A 20535-nucleotide genomic window follows, 5' to 3' on the forward strand; every position below is an offset into this window, starting at 1 on the left:
AATAGATTCGCTTCGAGCGGGAATTGTTAAATAATCGCGGCTAACTTTTGGAGATCTGTAAATCGGTACTGTCGTCGATTTATCTTGATTTTTTAATGTTAACTGAAAATTATCTAAGTCAATGTTTGCTCTATGTTGCTTTAAAAAGTCAAACCCAAGTATTCCATCTGATTGCACTGGTAAATTGTCAAAAATGTGAAATTTATGGTTAATAACGTAGCCATTAGGAGTATGTATTTCAATGAACGTATATCCGTAGGAATGTAATGTACCGCCTATACCGCGTACCTCATTGTTTTGATTAAATATAATAGCATGTTCCGATAATGATTCGGACTTGATTGCTGATAACGTAGCTCCCACGAACCACGAACATTGTTTATATACTGTATTGAAAAATACATATCCGACATTTTCGTCAAATGTTAATATATGTGTGTGTTTAGGCACGAAAAAACTCACTTGTATTCGGCTGTGTAGTTTCATTGTTCATCTGCGTTGTGGTAAGTACATGTCCCCTACCACGAGAAACTCGACCGCGATTCGAACGCGATCTCACGTAGCTCCCGCGAGACTGATACCTATTATATGTAGGCATAATATAGTTACCTCGATTCTGATGATGTCCTCGTGTTGAACCATTAAAATTAGCTCTATACTGCTGATAACCTCGGTTTGAGGTGTTAAAATTACCTCTATATGGTTTATATCCGCGATATCCGAAGCCAAAGTGATTCCTGTTGAAAGACCTACCTCTGAAATTCAGCATCGTATTGGTCTCTGGCTGTGCAGTCTCCTCGTCTTGTGCAGCACGCACAGCATCCTTGAAGTCTGTATAGTCCCGGGCCGCTACAATTGTACTGAGACGTCTATTCCGCAATCCGTCAGGAAACTTTTTTATAGCTAGCTGCTCATTTATTGGTTTGAGTACCTCACAGGCTTTTTCGTTGGTATTGGCTTGTGAGATAGTCAAGTTTACGAAAATATCTTCTATCTGATTTGCGTATTGTGAGATAGACATCTCGCCCTGCGAAACACTGTTAAGTTTCATCAATAAAGCATTAGCTGACTTTTTAGTTAGCAAATACTTTTTCATTTCCGCAAGTAAATCCTCACAAGTGCCATACTGTGATTTAAGTTTCAATTTTGCGGACTTTGTTAACCTTGTGGCAAGAAAAAATTTAATTAATAACTGCTTGCAGCTACTTTCTTTCAGACACCCTTCGTACATACTAATTGCATCTATTAAGTTATTTGTGACGTCCTCTGAACCGTCCATTACAGGTAACAAAGTCGCCGCCGTTTTTAATTCGAACTTGTCCATGGTAGTGGTTATCGTACAGCTATTTTTAGAACAGTCAGGTGTTACATAACACTGATATGATTAAATTTTCTTATAAGTACATTCTATATTAACTATTAAATTTTCTAGTGTATATTCTGCATATTCTATACTTAAGTCTGTTTTATTCAAGTTAGCGAGAATCAACTTATATTGGTCATAAAATATTTTGGCATTTTTAATTTTTTCACTTACATTTAATGGATATAAATGCCTTTTTTGACCTAATTTTCTTAATGCTACTTGAATTTTCTTTAAGCTCTCAAATACTAAATCAAGGTTTTCCATAAAATATACTTACTATTAATTCTAAATTTAAACAAGAAAACTTACATAACTATACCGCCGAGTTTTTGAAGTATCCTATCCTTTTACGCTCATTTTTAAGTAGCCGGTACCGGTACCTCATGGTCCTCGACGTGGTCGCCGTTGGCACGATCTCCGCGCCCTGACAACCTTAGACGAATCCTCCGAAATGCGTTTTCACGTAACTCGTTCCGCACCAACTTTTTGTGGCATTTATTATATTGCCTGTATATGATGTAAAGGACGCCTGCCCCGCAAAGCGCCAGCACCACCGATAGTAGAATATTGTTCACGCTTGTGTGGTTCCTTATCTCAGCTCCGGCATCGTTGGCGCTGCCATGTTGGTTAACAATCACCTCCTTGTTGTCACAAATGCACTTAGAGCACTCCTTTCCCATCTTCGTATAGTTTGCCGTATTTTTCGTTATAAATGAGACGCGACACCGCTGCGCGAGTGTAGGGATACGATTGCGTCATCCTTTCCGCGTGTAATAAGTCCTTAGTAGGCGGAAAGCTCTGGCAGGATCGCCATCTGAAGTGGGGGGTATCGGTGGGACGTAAGTGAGGCAAACAACCAATCTGTTCGACGTGTCGTTTATTACTGACTGCTTAAAACCTAACACATTACATGATATGGTTACTCATATACTTAGTTCCTACTTATACCTATACATACGTGTACATATACTCGTACCTCGCCACAGCAGCAAGGCGGTGAGTGCGTCCATGAATTTCGGGCATTTTACCTGCGGCTCGACCACCTTTAATGGGGTTTTGCTCTGAGGAGCCGAAGAAGCTGGAGCTGATGACGTGGGGGGCGTGGGCGATTTTTGGCCTAACAGCTGGTAGGACTTTACCAACTCAGCCAGGGCTGGATCGTCTTCGGCCTGGGAGACAGCCGCCGGTATTATCATTGGTACCTACTGTGCCCTCGGTCTGCGTGCTCTTAGCCACGAAATTCTTCTTGTACTGCATGAGGTTCAGTCTCTGTTGCAGTACCGTCGCCGTCAACTTATTTTGGCAACGACTTTCTTAAGGTTTTTTATGACCTTAACATATTTGACCGGGTGTGGGTACATTTTGCCCAAGAAATACGCCGGGAAGACGTCGATGGTACGCTCAACGTACTTTCTTACCTCTTCCTCTGTTATGTGGGGCACGTTCGCCACCGCGAATTGGACAATGAGCCGCTCTGGCTTCATTATTGCCTCCACCACTTCCGACACTGGAACCTGTTTTTTATGAACCCCGCTGTCAAGAATGGCCGGATAAATTCGTCGTCGTACCTTTGGGGGTTGTCCTTCACTCAGCAGTTCTGCCTCTCCGCCGACACCGCCGCTTCCAGCCGATTCAGGTAGTCCACCCCCGTGTCTTGCACGAACTCCGCCCAGTTCCCCATTTCAACGGGTTTTGGACCAGCGTCCTAACCATGGCACCGATGGAGTTCTCCGCCCCAGACTCGATTTCGAATAATTCTGTGCCGGGGATGTCCTCGCCCTCAAATTCTGACACAATTTATATGCTTAAATCCCCGGCACATTCTTGGGCGTCGACAAATTGTTTCAGTTGCTGCAGCCACGCTCGAGCGCGCTGTCCCAGTTGAGGGCTACCCGGGTACCACTGAGCCAGTACGTACGCGAAGAGGGACGTTTACGTTTGGTCCTCGTGGCACGGGATTAAGTGGCTGATTTTCTCGTACGCTTGCACTGGCTTGCACGTACGAGACACACCGCACCGCACTTTTCACACCACTAAATGTCCCGAGCCACGCCATGTGGTTTTATTTTTACAGAACCATGCCGCCCCTCATTTCTCCCCAGCAGTTTTTTAGTTTCGTTGAGGTCATGGAGAACGGTCGAATTTGGCAACGCTGGGTCTATTGTCGCACCCATATGCAGTTGCACGAACTCAAGGCTCGTGCTTCAAAAGGTTGCATGTTGTTGCCAACCTTTCGAGCACCGCCTACGGTGGAGCCTTGAGCCCGTGCTCACAGACATAAAAGTACGTCGCTTGGATGTTCAAGTGCGAGTAGTGCGACCTCAAACCTCAACATCGCCCCTCGCCGCAACACCTCCCAATCAGAGACCGCAATGGAAAACGTTGACATTCTTGTTTGAGAACAAATTGCCACAGTTTTCATTCGTGACAGACCTCGGCGGGAGGTCTGACACGGTGGGCACAACGACTTGGTTGTAAAAAACCTGGAACTACATCCGAGATTGGTCTTTGGTGACCATAAGCAGGACCCTGACCACCTCTAAGTTCGTCTCCAAAAGACGGAATTCGACCCACCTCGTGGATGTCGGCAACATCCTGATGTCGGGCGCGCAACGCGTCTAACATCTTGATGTTGCGACATTCATAAAAGAAGCTGTCATTCACGTACAGTTGGGTCCGAACACTCCGAACTCCAGGCTTCACCAGGTCCAGGGTCCGGCCAATGACCACAAAAGATTCAATGTCGGTTGCCACATTGACTGCCGCCAGGTCGGTAATTGGAATCGCAACATGGTCCATTATTACACACAAACACAATAATAAATACCAAAAGAACAATAACAGAAACAAATAACAAAACAACAGAACAGCAACAACAAAATCAACAATAACAAAAACTAACAATACCGCCACTTGCAACGTCACCGAAAATTTCAGAATGATACGAGAATTTTTAGAGCATGACACAGTCATAACTTTTTTATGTCTTCACCATAGGCCATAAGGTAACCTCGGTTTTAAAATTTTATCATCAGTAAAACTTTGTTTTCAATGTAAAAGTGTTGCTTTTTTTTGATAAAATGAAAAATAAAATAAAAAATCATCCCATACGTTTTCATAAAATTCGATATTACGTACTTGTACTACACAGAAAAAAAGACTTCTTAATATAAAGCAAATTTCTTCCATGTAAAGCAATGTAGTTTTAAGTATAACGAACCGAATAGTTTTCTTAAATACAGATTTTCTAGTTTTCCTCTACCTAAGATAATACTTGTTTTATTGAAGTACAGTTTACTCTTATTTTAATACGCAGTGTTTCTATCAAGTAAAGACAAGAAGGAAAATTGGAAACATTAATTTTGCACTCGTTGCAAAACATATTTACTTAGTATTACAAATGAAATTTGCAAAATCTATTTAATAATTATGTATATGTTTAAATGATCTTTATTTATTATTTCGTTATTGCCTTATTTCCTTTAGTCAATTTATGCTTTTAAATAAGATAAAACACCCATGGTCCGTTTATCATGGTCATCATGGAGATTATAATAAGATGATTGAAATGATCTTTATTTAATATTGTCTTCGGTTACCGCGATAGTTACTCATGAAATAAAACTATGAAAACGGATTATATCGCGTATATTGAATTTATAATACATCCCGACGTTTCGAACTCTTTACAGCGTTCGTGGTCAACGGGTGACTGAGGAAAAAAATTACAAAGTGCAAAAATACCCACATACTAAAATAATGAACAATCATAGACTACAAACTTTAAGGCTGGTTGTACATGCAAAATCGGTTCATAAGGCTATTTATACACTATAATTATTTTTCAAGTAAAGATATATATATATATATATATATATATATATACGCGATAAAAACTACGCCGGCTCCAACCCTACACCCATAATCCGATATAATCCGTTTTCATAGTTTTATTTCATGATCTTTATTTATTTTATTATGTTATTGTCTTTTTGCCTTAATTCCTTTAGCCAATTTATGCTGTGAAATAAAATAAGAAGAGGTCACATGTGTTATATATAATTGAGATTATAAATAGGATTTAAATATAATTTGGTTACATGGAATAAATGGGATATTAGTAATATTAAGGGAGTATAATTCATCCCAATAGATATGCTAGCAATGTAAGATTTTTTTACTATTGAGCACTTGGGTACGTTATGGGCTGAATCTTAGCGAAGTCTTCTTTCCCCACTTGCACTAATTTAGCGACTGCCCTCCACACGGCCGTATTTGTCGTAGTGAGGGCGTTCTTCCAGCGCTCTTCCTTCTTATCTTATCTTATCTTATAGTTTCGGGGGCCCTTACGGATACACTTCGACCCATAGGGATCTTTTGTGCAGTTACCCCCTAGGAAAGATCCGTCCGCTACTCAAGAGCCTTCCCCACCATCTCCATATGCCGGATGATGGACCTTATGGGTAGCTTTTTGAATTCCTTTGGTACCAGGTAGCCTGTTCCAAAGTCCTCCATTCTTTGTCTGGCGAGGGCGTGACATTCACACATAAGGTGTTCTATTGTCTCTTCCTCTTCGCCACACATACGACAATCGGTGTTGTCAGCGTGCCCCATCTTGGCCAGGATTCCCTTGACCCCGTAATGGCCAGTAAACACCCCCGTTATTATTTGGAGTTGCCGTTTGCTAAGTTTCCAAAGCTTTTTGCTCCAACCAGAGTCTACCCCTTGTATAAACAGCTTTGAGTGCTTTAGACCCGTCAGACTGTCCCATTCTTCCTGGTGTTTGGTCTTAGTAAGATCTTTGATAGCCGTTGTGATGGTTCCCTGTGAGAGCCAGCGCTGAAGCGCTCTTCCTTCACTAAGCGTTCCGCTTCGCGACTTTTGTAGACGCGAAGCTCGATGAAATATTCCCCTATTTTAGTAGGATCTCTCTGTGTGGTAAACCCGGTTGCTCCGTGTTGAGTTGAAAAGCTTCTTAAGGTTGCTGCCCGAACTGGCAATATATAAAATAATATACCGGTATTCGGTCCCTGGTTTTAGATCGTAAAACTCGTTGTAGGTATTTAAATTCTTTTACGTGATAGGGATATTTCTTTTACCTTTTTTTTGCCAACTTTGTAGTCTTTGTACACTCCTTTCAATCCAGCATTCTTAAAAATGTTTTTCCAATCCATCATAGAGTACGTCCTTGTTTTTCTTTGCACTTACAATACTGCTGTGCATTGAATCAGCTTCCATGTATGAAGCGGTTAGGGTACGAGAATTTGAATTAAAATCCCAAACGCTTTCAAACAAAGAAAAATATATTGAAAATAAAACCCGAGGGAGGTCGTGGTAGTGGTCCGTTAATTTAAAAAATAGCCTGTCTGTTTTCGCTGACGTAGGCGGGTACTCCCTTGACGTGGCAAGCTGGTACTGCAGGCCCTGGGGTCGGTCGTGTAGGGACGTCTCGGGAGCGCCGAGGTCAGCTGGTGCGTTTGAAAGGTAGCCTCTGGTGAGCTTCTTTATCTGCGGCCGGATCAGCAGGTACCTCCTGCCGTCTGTCAGTCTGCGTCAGAGTTAAGTATACCCCCTAAGAACAGTGCTTGGTTGTGTACACAAAACGGTATAACAATTTCGTCTGATGACATATGTAGCATCTTGGTCAAGTGGTAACATGCTAAGGTAAACTGCGATCGACACATACGTCGCAGGTTCGAATCCTCAGTTCGATTCCATTGCCTTTTTGTGTTTTTTAATGTTATAAGTTCTAATCCTCGCTGAGAAAAGAACTTTTTGTATTTTTTTTATATTCTTTATTTGGGATTCATTATGAGTATTTATAAAAAAAACACGTTTTTGACTTGAGTATGAATGTTTTTATTTTCCTATTGTTTTAACAACATTTTGCTGTTATTAACAGTGTTTTAAATGTATTTTAACTATTTTAGTACATCAATTGGAAAGAGTAGCAGCATATAATTCATAAAAAAAAATCTTATAATAAAAAATGTTACGGTAAAACTTGCTATAATCGGTAGAATAGGGATACATGTTTTCGTTATTTATTTGTCAAACGACAACTATAATCTAAATTGTTTTTGTATCAAGCAGAAACGTCTGCAAACGATGCTATATTAAGGTTCTATATAAATTAAAAGTGGAAAAATTCACTGTCTTGTGCCAGACAATGAGGCAGGTTTTTTCCACTCTTAATTTACCTACTTCTAAATTCTATGCTATTGATTCAAGTTACGGTATGAGTATCCTAGAAATAATAAGAACTATTCTTATTAAAGTTCAGAATAGGATTACTCATATATTGCAATGTTTGTGTGGTTAATAAGAATTGCAATAAAATAAACATTAAGTATATTACTTAAAATACAACTCATTAACTTATTTACTTTTATAAAACTGTGAACTTTTTTACGCGTGAAACTCGTGAAAGAGAACCAACATGTCAAACTACTAAGCAGTCTAACAATTTACATCTTGACGAGAGATGTAAAGTCAAGAAGACACCCTTGCTGCACACGACAGCTGTCTGTAGATATCCGTTGCCTTTTGGCACGTTTTTGCTACATGTGTGTTGAAGGTAAGTTTGCGGTCTATGGTGAGTCCCAGCAGTTTGTCTTCGTCGACGAGCTCCACTGCGGTCTTGTACGCAGCGAAGATTAGCTTGTTTTCGGAGCCCCATTTGACCACCCTCTGGAGTATTTGTTCAGCCTGTGCCGTTATGATGCCTGAGTTGTTTCCGGAGAACACTAAGGTGACGTCATCTGCGAACGCCTGACAATGGGCTTCTGTATCCTTGAGGAGCTCTATACCTTGTATACCTGTCTAGAATTATATTCCAGAAAATTGGACCGCCTATAGACCCCTGGACACATCCCTTTGTGGTTGGCTTTTCGCTGACCTCGCCCGCGTAGTGTACCTTTATCATTCGGTTCTCCAAGTAGGAGCATACCGTGTGATAAAGGTTCCTCGGACAGCGTTTTTTTGCCAGTTGGGTTTTTAACTTTGGCCACCAAGCGTTGTCAAAAGCTCCCTCTATGTCGAGTGAGACCAGTAGTACGATGCGTTTTTTCGTTTCTACTTCTGTTCTTATGTGTCTCATCAAATCATAGAGGGCGTCTTCTGTCGATTTTTGTGGCATAAACCCGTACTGGCGTTCATTCAGGGTCGGGAGGATGTGCCATTTTATCCTGTTCACCAGCATTTTCTCCAGGATTTTCCCTAGTACCGACAAGAGACCAATCGGTCGGTACGATTTGGGGTGGGTGTAGTCCTCCTTTCCGGGTTTCCGCAGGATGCAGACATGTGCGGCCTTCCAGGCTTTGGGGAAGTAGGCTAGCCTTAGGCAGGAATTCGCTAGACACAAAAATACTTCCTTGTTGCTCTGGATGGCTTCTGCGCATGTGTCCGCGGTGAGTCCGTCCGACCCAGGTGCTTTTTTCGGGTTCGGGATCGTCGTCAGCGAGGTCTGTTTCCACTGCTGGATTTTCCCCTTCTGTATCTTCCAGGTGCACCAGTGATGGTCGCACTCTTCTTCCCTGCGGTCATCCTGATAGAAGCACTGCGCTAGTCGTTTGGCCGACTGTTTCGGTGTTAAGGTGTTCCCCTGTTCGTCCCTAAGCAACGTGTCTTCTTGACGTCTAGCCGTTCTCCTCAAAACTCTGTAGATTTTGTCCCACATTGTCTCCCTCTCCTGCGTGGTACAAAATTCTTTCCAGCTAGCCGTCTGAGCCTCCATTGCTTTAGCTGCGTATTCTTCCTTTACCTCTAGGTATTGGTCGACTACGTACTGCCTTCTGTTTGGGGCGGCGTTTCTTATACGTCTTTTCCGTCTTAACACCTCTTTTTGCAGTCGGTCCAGCTCAAACACCATGTGACACCTCTGCTGAGCTTTTTTACGGTATTTAAGTTTCATGTGAGAGGGGTCCACGTTTAGGCCTCCCAGAAGGTGTCGGTTTTGGGAGAGCAACATTTGCGGCAGGTCTTCGTCCTTATGGTAGCTTAGGACGTCCCTTATGCAAATTAGGGGGTTTCTCAATTGCGGGTATTCCGCGTTGAGTTTACCCTCCGTTGCCCTCTTGAGTAGCTCCAGGTCTCTGTCGCTGGCACAATTAACCACCACCTTTTGGTTTTTTGCCTTCCGCACCCTCTCGATCCGTACTCCGCTGTTCTGCACGTCTAGCGCTTTATCCAGTTCTTTAAGGACGCCATCGCTTGTTTTGGTCGGGTCCTTCGATGATATTATTGCGGTGTGATTTGGGGTGTGTGCCTGTTTGGGCAGCGCCGAAGCCTGTGCGTACGTCCTGGGACCGTAGGCTGGTGATTGTATTTTTTGCGTCACCTCTTTGCTCACTTCACTGACCGACTGCCTGAGTTCGGCCAGTGCCAGCTCGGTGTTTAGGGTTGAGGTGGGGGCAGAGCTTCTTTCCTTTTCGGTTTTTATTTCCTCCGTCAAGGTTTTTATGTTAGAGCTCATTTCCCCTATTTCCGTCATGGTTTCGTTTGCTGGGGTTTGTCGTGCTTCGAGGTGTCGCTGGCTTCTCAGATCTTCGGTGGATTCTGTGAGGTGGTCAATCCTTTGAGTTAGCCTGGAGATGGCCTCTGTCAGCTCTTCGTCCCTTGGTGGCTGGTGTGAAGTGCCCGTCACGGTCGGCCGAAGACCCTCAATTGTTTTTGGGATCTCCGCCGCCGTTTTTGCTAGGTCGTCCAGGGTCTTCCTCATAGTCTTCCTCCAGTCAAGTATCACAATTTTTGACAAAAACGAACAACTTGACCTACTTTAAAAAAACTTTGAGGTTATACACCGTGACCGTTAATAACCCGAAAGATTTAAACCACATATTTTTGACGACTGTACGAGTAAATAATGTTATATCCACATGGGTCTAATTATGTGTCTTAATTAAATTACTATTTCAGTACGAATTAAATCTTATTAATTGCCCGGTTCTTTGTGAACAAGCCTTTAGGTGGGAATCTCAAGTTGAAGAACAGAGAGCGAGCATGACACTTCACGAATCGCTCCGAAATTATGCGACGAAAGGCGAATGGCGTGACTTGTATTCCATGAATGACAAGAAGTGTCAAGTTATGTCTAGCACGATGTTTGTGTTGAAATTATTTTTATTTATTGGCACCACAAAATACCACAAATACTTATCTATCCAAACTTTATTAGGTGCTACGACATTAAAGTGCTCTTACATTATTATTGAAACTTTGTGTCTTAGGTATCTTTTTTTTTAACTAACAATCACAACCATAAATTGTTAGGCATGATAATATTCGAAGGAAATCATACTACTTATTTTTTTACATCATACTTACCTCTTACCTCATACAGGAAAGGGACTTTGTTGTAACAGCGATCATGCTAACCTGTACCTACAGTAAAATAAACAACAACATGAAACAGTTACGCATTTTTATTACGAGTAATTTAATGAGTTAGATTTTCAAAATGTGTACCGCCGTTTTCAGCACAAATATTCAATCTTGAACGGATTTCATGATTCAAGTTAACATAAGTGTTCTTGATTTCTTCTGAAACCGTTTCAATTCTTATTAACAACTCTTCTCTGGAGTTCACAGGTGTTGAGTAAACCTTATCTTTCAGAGTTCCCCATAGAAAGAAATCTAGCGGAGTTAAATCCGGTGATCGGGCAGGCCATGCTAAAACTTCGCTCCCACGGCCGATCCATCTCACGGGGTATTGTTGGTTCAGCCAATTACGAACATCCAAGCCGAAGTGGGCCGGGCATCCGTCGTGCTGGAACCACATAGTTCGTCGGGTTTCCAAATCGACATCTTCTAGCAGGTCGTTTAATTCATTATTTAGAAATAATAAATAGTTGTGAGAATTCAATCTATTTGGAAATATGACGGGACCTATTATTTTATTACCAATAATGCCAGCCCACATGTTTACGGAAAAATTGTGCTGGTATGAATTTTCCCTTTTCGCATGGGGAATGTCGTAGCACCTAATAAAGTTTATCTTCTAACCACATATGCTGATTATGGGAATTAAAAACTCCCTCTCTCGTGTACAACGATTCATCTGTCCAGAATATCTTATTTAGAAATCCAGGATCTTCCACTAATTTCTGATTCATCCTTTGGCAAAAGGCAACTCTAGCCTAGCCCGTCATTGTTAATGATTCCGTGTACTTTCCTGTAGTGAAAAGGATGCAGGCCGTACCTTTTCCATAGCCTTAATACGAGCTGATAGTTAACATTGACCATTCTTGCTACAGCTCTTGATGACAAAGTTAGGTCTTTTGTTATGATGTTCATTATTCTGTTCTCTGCTTGTTCATCTAGATTTATAGCCCTTTCTCTGTGAACTTTTCGAAGCCCGTTTTCGCGAAACTGTCGATGGACATCCGCAAAAGTCGAATGGTGAGGTATACGACGGTTTGGGTATCGTCTTCGGTGTTCGGCGACTGCCTGGAGCGAGTTCCCATCACAAAATCCGTACACAAAGTGGATATCTGCTAAATGAGCCGAAGGATAATGCGGCATAGCGAATATTATTTATTACAGTCAATAAAATGTTCAATGTTATTTTATCTTGCGTGACAATTAGTTATCATTTGTAATGTGTCATTTTAGTGACAATCAATTTCAAACTAGCCAGTTATAAGAAGAACCACTCTCGCGACTTAGAACAGAACAAACCTAATTATATCTATTCTCAGTGATAACAAAAAAGCTACTTGAGATTGAAGTGTGTAAGATTAGATATTATAATTATTCATTTTAGTTGCATGTTATATCCTTTTATCTCGTGATGAAAATATTTTCGGTAGTAAAAACTTTTTGTAGATAGATACCAAACTTCTTTATGAAACTGGCTAACAACCATACAGTTAGTGCATCTACGTGTAAAAGAAGTAGGTGGCTACGTCATGCTCACGCCCTTAAGGTGTGTTACACTGGAGATTTTTTAACTTTTGATTTGTTGTAAATAATTAATATCTCCTTAATTATGAGTTTTAGGACTATATGTTACATAACTTTATATACTCTAATTAGGCTAGTATCGTTAGCTTAAATCTTTCGGGTTATTAAGGGTCACGGTGTATACACCCCAGGCCAAAGGTATCCAAACAAGCTTATATGACAATAAAAACTGTAATTTTCATGTAGTGGATTTTAAAAATGTCATTAATAATTAGAAAACAAAATACTTAGTAAAAAATGATAATATTACACTTTAAAATTAATTAACTAGTTTTGAACTTATTACATAGATGAACATAATAATGGCAATTTTACACAGGGTCAGTAACTGACGTCAGTGCTGGCGCCGAAAACTGACTCGTGCTATTTAGACGCAGTCAGTATTTGGTCAGTAGTCGAGGATATTTCTTTCGGTGTACACACGTTTGTAAAGTCAGTGCGGAAAAATGAATTCTCGAAAACAGCAAAAAATAAAACTAAATAATTTGTTGAGAAAATTTACGTTTGTCATGATGCAAGAAGTAACTGGTATGTTAGAAGAAGAATTATCCAAACAGAAAAGAATTTGGGTGAGAAAATGGATAGATGACAGAGATAAACATGGAGGTTCTGCTATGTTGCTAAACCAGTTGAGAATTGAAGATCCCCGGGAATATAAACTGGCTTTGAGAATGACGTCAAACAACTTCGACGAATTGCTTATGGTGTTATCAAGCTCCATTCAGCGTCAAGACACATTTATGAGAGACGCCTTGCCAGCCAAAGTGAAACTCGAAATCACGCTGACATTTTTGGCTTCTGGCATGTCGTTTCGAAATCTCAGTCACTTTTATCGTGTATCGATACCATCTATTTCTAATTTAATACCGGAAGTGTGTTGGGCAATATATGAGTCATTGAAAACACAGATTAAGGTAAGTTATTTATTGAAAAAGTACTAAAGTATCAAAAAAGAAACAATCACATATAAATCATTATAATCCAGACAAAAGTAGGTACTAAGCTGTATCAAAAGCATAATCAATAACATTAGTTGCACTTGCATTGTCGCTTTCCCACTCAACATCAGGACGGGCGACACTGATGAGCACCTGACTGGGATCTACATATCTTGGACCTTCAGTTGGCGATGAAAAGTAAACTCCCATAGAGCTACTACTGGGGACAGCTGTCTGTGTAGACTGGGTGGGATAAAATCCTAAGGAGCTACTGTTGCCGCTGTTTGTCGTAGAAGCTGGACTAGGAGTATAACGGTTCTGCTGAGGCTGTGTACTAGTAGTGGCCCTCATAGAAAATTGTGTATTTGGGTAGATATTCACGTTTCTTCTTCTCTTTTCTAGATCTGCCAGTCTACACTTAGATATTATTCTCTGAATTTCTTCCTGTGCTATTATACATTGTTCCTCAGAGAGTTTTTTTAACTGAGAAGCCACATGCTTTCCGTAAATATCACAATCATTTTCTTCGTCTGATGGCATATTGATACTATGTGATACATTTTTTATGTCTTTTATCATTTCGGACATCTGAGACAGTTTGCTACGTTTTGACCTCGGTCTTTGCGGTTGATTGGAGTTTGGTGTGGTCGGCCCGGATTCTGAAGCTGGTGAATTCCCATTGTTATTATTTTCAGCATTACTAAGCTGTCTTCTCTCTGATCTTATCTCATCTTCATCATCATCATCATCACCAGAAACAGGAATATTTCTGGGAGTATCAGAATTATCCTGAAAATAAGTAATCAGTTAGTTAACGAGTACCTAAATCGATTATTATGTATTATTATTATTATTAGTATAGATGTGTGTACCTAAGGTACCTAAAGTAGGTACCTACCTACACACACATTACTACAAGAGAAAATATTTTATTGTTTATTGTTTGTTTAATACAATTATTATTTTTCATTTGCAGATTCCAGCTGGAGAGGATGAATGGAAAATTATCGAATACGGATTTAACACCAGATGGAATTTCCCCTCGTGTTACGGATCAATTGATGGAAAGCATGTTCTTATCAAAGCTCCACCAAATAGTGGAAGTAAATTTTACAACTATAAAAAAACAAATAGTATTGTTTTGATGGCTATTGTAGACCATAACTACTGTTTTTCATACATCGATGTTGGTGCGAATGGCAGCGCTTCTGATGGGGGAGTCTTTAAAAATTCTTCCATTTATCGCCGTTTAGAAGATGGATTACTGCCAGTGGACGGAGTAATTGTTGGCGATGCCGCTTTTCCGTTAAAGACTTATTTACTAAAACCGTATCCAGGTAAGCAACTGTCTACCAGTGAAAAAATCTTCAATTACAGACTATCTCGTGCGAGGCGTATAGTGGAAAATGCTTTTGGAATTCTAGTTTCCAGATTCCGTGTGTTTGAAAAAGCAATTCCCACCAGTTTGAAAACAGTTGATGCAATCGTCTGTGCATCCTGTGCCCTTCATAATTGGTTGCAAAAAAAATCTAACTCCTACATAACACCTACTTGTGTAGACAGAGAGGACTCTGAAGGACAAACAATACCAGGTACTTGGAGATCGGAAATAACTCCATTAACAAGTATAACTGATCAACTTAGAGGTAACCACTCCGTAAATGCGAAAGAGAGGAGATTTATTAAAAGAATACTTTATGACGAATGGAAGTGTACCGTGGCAGTTAAACAGAATTTATTAAGTGTGTAAGTTTTGTGTGATTTTTATACTAAAAATAAATAAATATTGTGGGTACTTACTGTTGTTTTCCTTTGTATAGATACATTTCTTATAAAAGCGTCCATTTCTTCGAACCATTTCACTTTTGGGATATACACATTTCCACCAGCGCCTGATTTTGAGGACTTTTTAATTTTATCCAGTTCCAAGTAGTAAGTTGCCCTCAAGTTTTTAATTTTATTTTTGAGCTCGGTAGGACCAAACCCTTCTAAATTCAATACTCGTGCAATATTCTGTAATGATGTTGCACGCATTTCTCTATTTCTATAATTTTGTGATTTATTATCCCACAGGCATTCATTATCGCGGTATAGTTGAATAAGCTTCAAGTTTTCCGTGTCGCTCAGTTTTCGCGTCATTTTGTGATGCGGTGCGAGTGGTGCGACGCAGCGTGGTCCCCGTACAATACAGTGGCAGCGACTGACTTCGCCATTTACACGGCTTCAATTGCGCTGGCGCGGGTGGCGGGGGGAGCGGACTGACGCCGAAAATATGAAGCGGGAATATTGAAGTCAGTGCTGACGCGACTGACTTGAAATCAATTTATACGATGGCAGTGCCAGGTCAGCACTGACTCGGCAGTCGACTGACGTCAGTAACTGACCCTGTGTAAAATTGCCATTAGAAGCCGATTTTTGCACTTTAAACTTCTTCGGTGGTCTTTCACCCTTTTCAATCCACTGCATGGATTCAGATTTACACTCCGGATCATACTGCCTGATCCATGTTTCATCAACAGTTACTATTCTTGAGCAAACTTCATCTATGCCAACTCCGCACAGATCTAAAAATGCCTGGGAAGTTTCAACACGACGTTCTTTATCGAACGCCGTCAGCATTTTTGGTACCCAGCGAGCGCTGACCTTAGTCATGTTCAAATGTTCATGTAAAATCTCTCCAACCCGTTCTTTATTAATGCCTACAGTATCAGCTATTTGCCAAACCTGAACTCTCCGGTCTTCTAATACCAATTTTCTGACTTTTCTTACATTTTCTTCAGTCACCACCGATATTGGCCTCCCTGAACGGGGATCGTCTTCAATCGACTCCCTACCCAGTTTAAATAAGCGACTCCACTTTTTGACCGTAGCATAAGAAGGTCCAGAGGCACCATAAGTACTAGCCATTTCTTCAAAAATACATTGCGGTTATTTAGCACTTTTTGTAAGGAACTTAATTACAGCACGGTGCTCAATTTTCGTAATATTTGTTGATAATTCAGACATGGTGAACTTTGTCGTTGAATATCTCAAGAAAAATTCAAACAAATATGACATGATTTTGTTTTTAATAATTCGTTTTTAAATGGCCTTTCTAGTGGCCAGTACCATAAACGCATATACGACCTCGAAATACCATAGGCTTAGAACTTATCAGCCGCCCCTCGTATGTTTAAAGTTAACCAAATGACAAGCTGTAGACCTTTGTTTAAGAAATTTGGCCTGTTACCACTCCATTCTATGTATATTTACGAAGCATGTGTATTTGTAAAACAATATATGGACCGATTCACTGTACATGTAAATACTCATCCTCGCCCAGCTACAAATACGCTAAAAATTCTTCCCCCAGGAAATTGTATTTCAAAAACAAGCTTTTATACAAATACCATCTACACAATAGCCCTTAAATTGTTTAAAAAATTACCGGATCTGCTCAGAAATGAACAGCTGTCGACATTTGAGATTAGGCTAAAAAAAATATTAAAAGATAAATGTTATTAGAATATTGATGAATTTCTGATGGACACTTTGACAAATGAATGATTGACTTATATAATTACCCATTAATCATTATTTATTTTAAATTATTAATTACAACTTATTGATTATTTTTATTTTAAATAAAGTGACATTTCTAATAATATTGCATGCGCTAGGTAACCAAAATAATTGTACGTCGCAAGACATATTACAGAGAACAAATTGTTTATAACACCTGTATTCATTGCCTGTAATGCACAATTGATGAATAAATGATTCTAAATGAAATGATTCTAAATTATAGTGTGGAGGGTGCTGCATACCCGCAAGGGTCGTACACTGATGCGATGCATTGTAGAACTCCTCTCTTTGTACTCGGGTACTCACGTTCCTTCAGTCGTAGGTGAAGTGTATCTGATTCTAAGTTCCAGTCCAGTCCGAGTACCTTAACTATCTTATCTTGATAGCTGTCTGGAACCTGTTCTGTGAAGTCACGTGAGTTGGAGCTCCACTCCCGCAAGTTCATTGACATCTGTTGAAAGTCTTGCTTTGTATTGCTATACAAGTCTATAGCCTCTTCTACAGTATCTGTGCCAGTTACCATATTATCCACGTAGATGTCATGAGCAACACGTTGTATATTCTCTAAGCTTGATAATAATAATAATAATAATAATAATAATATTCTTTATTGTGCACAATGAAACATGATTAAATACAGCAAATTAACATAAAAAACTAAGCAGCAACAGGCGGTCTTATCGCTTAAAAGCGATCTCTTCCAGACAACTTTCAGGTAGTAGAAATTAGCGCAAGTAAGAAATATGTATAAGGGTAGCAAAAATAAATGGAGAACGAGTACAGGAAAAAAAAATATATATCAGCACAACTAAATATATAACAATATCAATACATGCATAAATGTAATATATACAATAAATATATATATATATATATATATATATATCACACAATACAGATAGACAGACAGAATCTAATAATTAACGAGTTTGAGGAAGGGACAGATAGTGGATTTTGAGCTGAGCCTTAAAAATGGGGAGTGATTTAGCTCGTCTTAGCTCCGACGGCAGAGCATTCCACAACCGAATCGCTTGGAAGGTAAAAGAATCGTTATAGAATTTAGAAGAAGAAGAAACTTGGGTAAGCAGATAATTCTGGGAGCATCTTAAAGAAGAGAGGTATTTGAAGCGCTCCTTCAGGTAAAGCGGGGTAGAGGGGTTGAAGAGAATACCGTATAGGTGAGCTAGAATGTGGGAATTACGTCGCAAACGTATAGGAAGCCACTTGAGCTGCGAACGATAGTAGGAGACGTGATCATATTTTCGCAAGCCATAAATGAACCGGATGCATAGGTTTTGAAGACGTTGATTTAGATAGGTGGTATTTTATTGTGGCGTTCAGTAGGAACGGGCTACTGATCACACCGAATGGGACTCTACAGAACCTCATATGAATTAAATTATCCTTTTCTACTGGTTTTTCTAGATCCTTGAACCAAAGGAATCTAGTTACGTCACGATCTTTGTCTTGTAAACCTATTTGTAAGAACGCTTTCTCTACATCGGCGCAAATACCTATTTTATGGGATCTAAACTTCAATAATATTCCTGTTAGCTCTTCCAGCATTAAGGGACCACAATAAAGACACTGATTTAGACTCTTATTGTCCTTGATTTTAGACGACGCGTCGTATACTATGCGCGGAGGTTTATTCTTCTGTTTGACACAGTGATGTGGTAGGTAGTGAACGGCCACGAGACTTGATATCTGCTATGTTCAAATCGGGTCGTCTTGTTGAAGTGACGCAAGGCTTCTTCTTCCTCTCTGTTCTCCTTCGGAGAGTCGACAATGCCAATTGTTTCCAAATCCCACAGTTCTTTTAGGTTTACGCCTTCTAATGGTAAATCAGGTTTATTTCTTCCTATATCCAAGTTAGTCTGACAATATGTGATGATTTCCAAGTTATTATCTGTTTCCGTCTTTGGTTTTCCACCGAAAGTCCATCCAAATTTAGTGTTAATCATGAAGAGATCTTTCTTCAATTCTATTATCTCGGGCAATAACATAGATAGATAGTAGTCGTTACCTACTAAGAGGTCTATCCGTTCACCGAAGGATCCATCATCAGCTAACTTGTAGTCCGGATTCCATAATCTGCGATCAGGTCCTAGATATGGAACGCCTCTTGCAATCACAGGAACAACGTTGACATTAATTGAAACAATTTCACCGGTTTGTGTCACCATCTAGATCTTGACTTTAGGACTTTCTATTTCTTGAGGTGTATTGGAACCAAAAATAAATATAGTAAGATGACTATTTTCTATGGTTAGCAAGTTGAATTTTCTTGCGAAGTCCTTTGTAATGTAAGATCTCATGCTTCCACCGTCAAGCAGTGCCCTTCCTTTAAACATTTGCCTACAGATGCTGAGCTGTAGAGTCGCAAAACCTGTGTTCAATTGTTTGATTACATATTGGGTCTCATATCTAAGCTGAGCATAGTCAGTAGACGGTTTTAAGGTGTCAGAGAACTCCCAGTTCTCTATAGCTCGTTTTGATCGTTGTTTGGTGTTCATAAATCTTTCATACCGATCCATAAAGGGGGTGCTCAATATTTCTCTCTTAGTTCTCCAGATTGTTTTCCTTCCAGATGAATAATCCAAGAATGAATTATATCCCGGTATATCTAGAGAGATAAGATACCCTCCCAATGTTTTCATAATTTGATAATTCTTACTCTGAAATGTCCACTTTATGTCGTACGGGTTGGGTGTTAGGTCAAACTGTAGTGATATTGAAGGGACTGAGATAAACCAGTTTTTATTCTCAGTCTGGGAAATTACTGCAGCTCGATTTTCATATATTTTGAATGGACAACTCTTGTCGTTCTTGTCCGCCCATACTCCCAGATACCTGCTGCCATCATAGTAAAGATTTGGTGCCAAACGTACCCATAGTCCTGGAGGGTTGCTTATACGTCCGTCATAAGAGCGTGTTATCCTAGTATTACTGCCGTAAGTCATTTGATATGTTTTCTCTGTGTCATAATGACAATATTGCCAGTTGTACCTTCCATATGTATCTAGTTCGTCAAGTTCAACAGCAGCTCCGAGAGGTTGGTTGAACACTTGATTTAAGGTGGTGTTGCTGGGAGGATCGATCAAACTGATTACCCTTCTACTCAAGATAGATGAGTGATAGTTGTTAAAGAAGCCCCATGAGACTCGAGTGTTGATCTCTTCTTTCCATATGAGGGCTCCTCTTTCTAGATTGGATGAGGTATATATCTTCCAAATAGAGACTGTGCCGGATACTAGAGAGGTGTTCACTGTTAGAACCCTGTCACAATCTGGTGGGGAAGGATAGGTGTGAAATGTGAGGCTTGTATTTTCTCTAAAACGAAAATGCCTTTCTAAAGGATGGTGGAATGTTTCATTTTTGAATAGTGGAATAAAGTTTTCTAAAGGTAACTCCAAGCTCATGCATTGTACTAATGCAGCCAAGAGTACGGTAATTATCACGAGCATTAGATGCTCGATTAGATTAGCTTATGCTTGTTTATGTTTAGTGATCTATGACATCACCGTTATCACTGAGCATCTCGGGATATCTTGGGTGAAGCTAACAGAGCTACTAGTTCTAGTTGGCATGATAAGATGTAAGCAAAGAACATGCGTCCAATAAGGTTCGTTAGGTCAGTAATGTCAGGGGAACTGCGTTGTCGTATTGTCAGCATATCAGTAAGTTCACGGAGATCATACCCTT

General features: G+C 40.0%; 1 protein-coding gene across 1 annotated transcript; it reads right to left on the reverse strand.

Annotated features, from left to right (window-relative positions):
* Positions 1–13326: 13326 nt before the first annotated feature.
* On the reverse strand, positions 13327–15527 carry LOC134747171 (uncharacterized). The gene is made up of 2 exons (XM_063681751.1): positions 15067–15527; positions 13327–14055 (listed from the first exon to the last, which is right to left on the reverse strand). The coding sequence occupies exons 1-2, from the start codon at positions 15403–15405 to the stop codon at positions 13327–13329; spliced, it is 1068 nt and encodes a 355-aa protein (XP_063537821.1). The 5' UTR covers positions 15406–15527.
* Between the last annotated feature and the right edge of the window lie 5008 nt (positions 15528–20535).

Source organism: Cydia strobilella, chromosome 14, assembly GCF_947568885.1.
Source record: "Cydia strobilella chromosome 14, ilCydStro3.1, whole genome shotgun sequence".
Classification (NCBI taxonomy): Eukaryota; Metazoa; Arthropoda; class Insecta; order Lepidoptera; family Tortricidae; genus Cydia; species Cydia strobilella.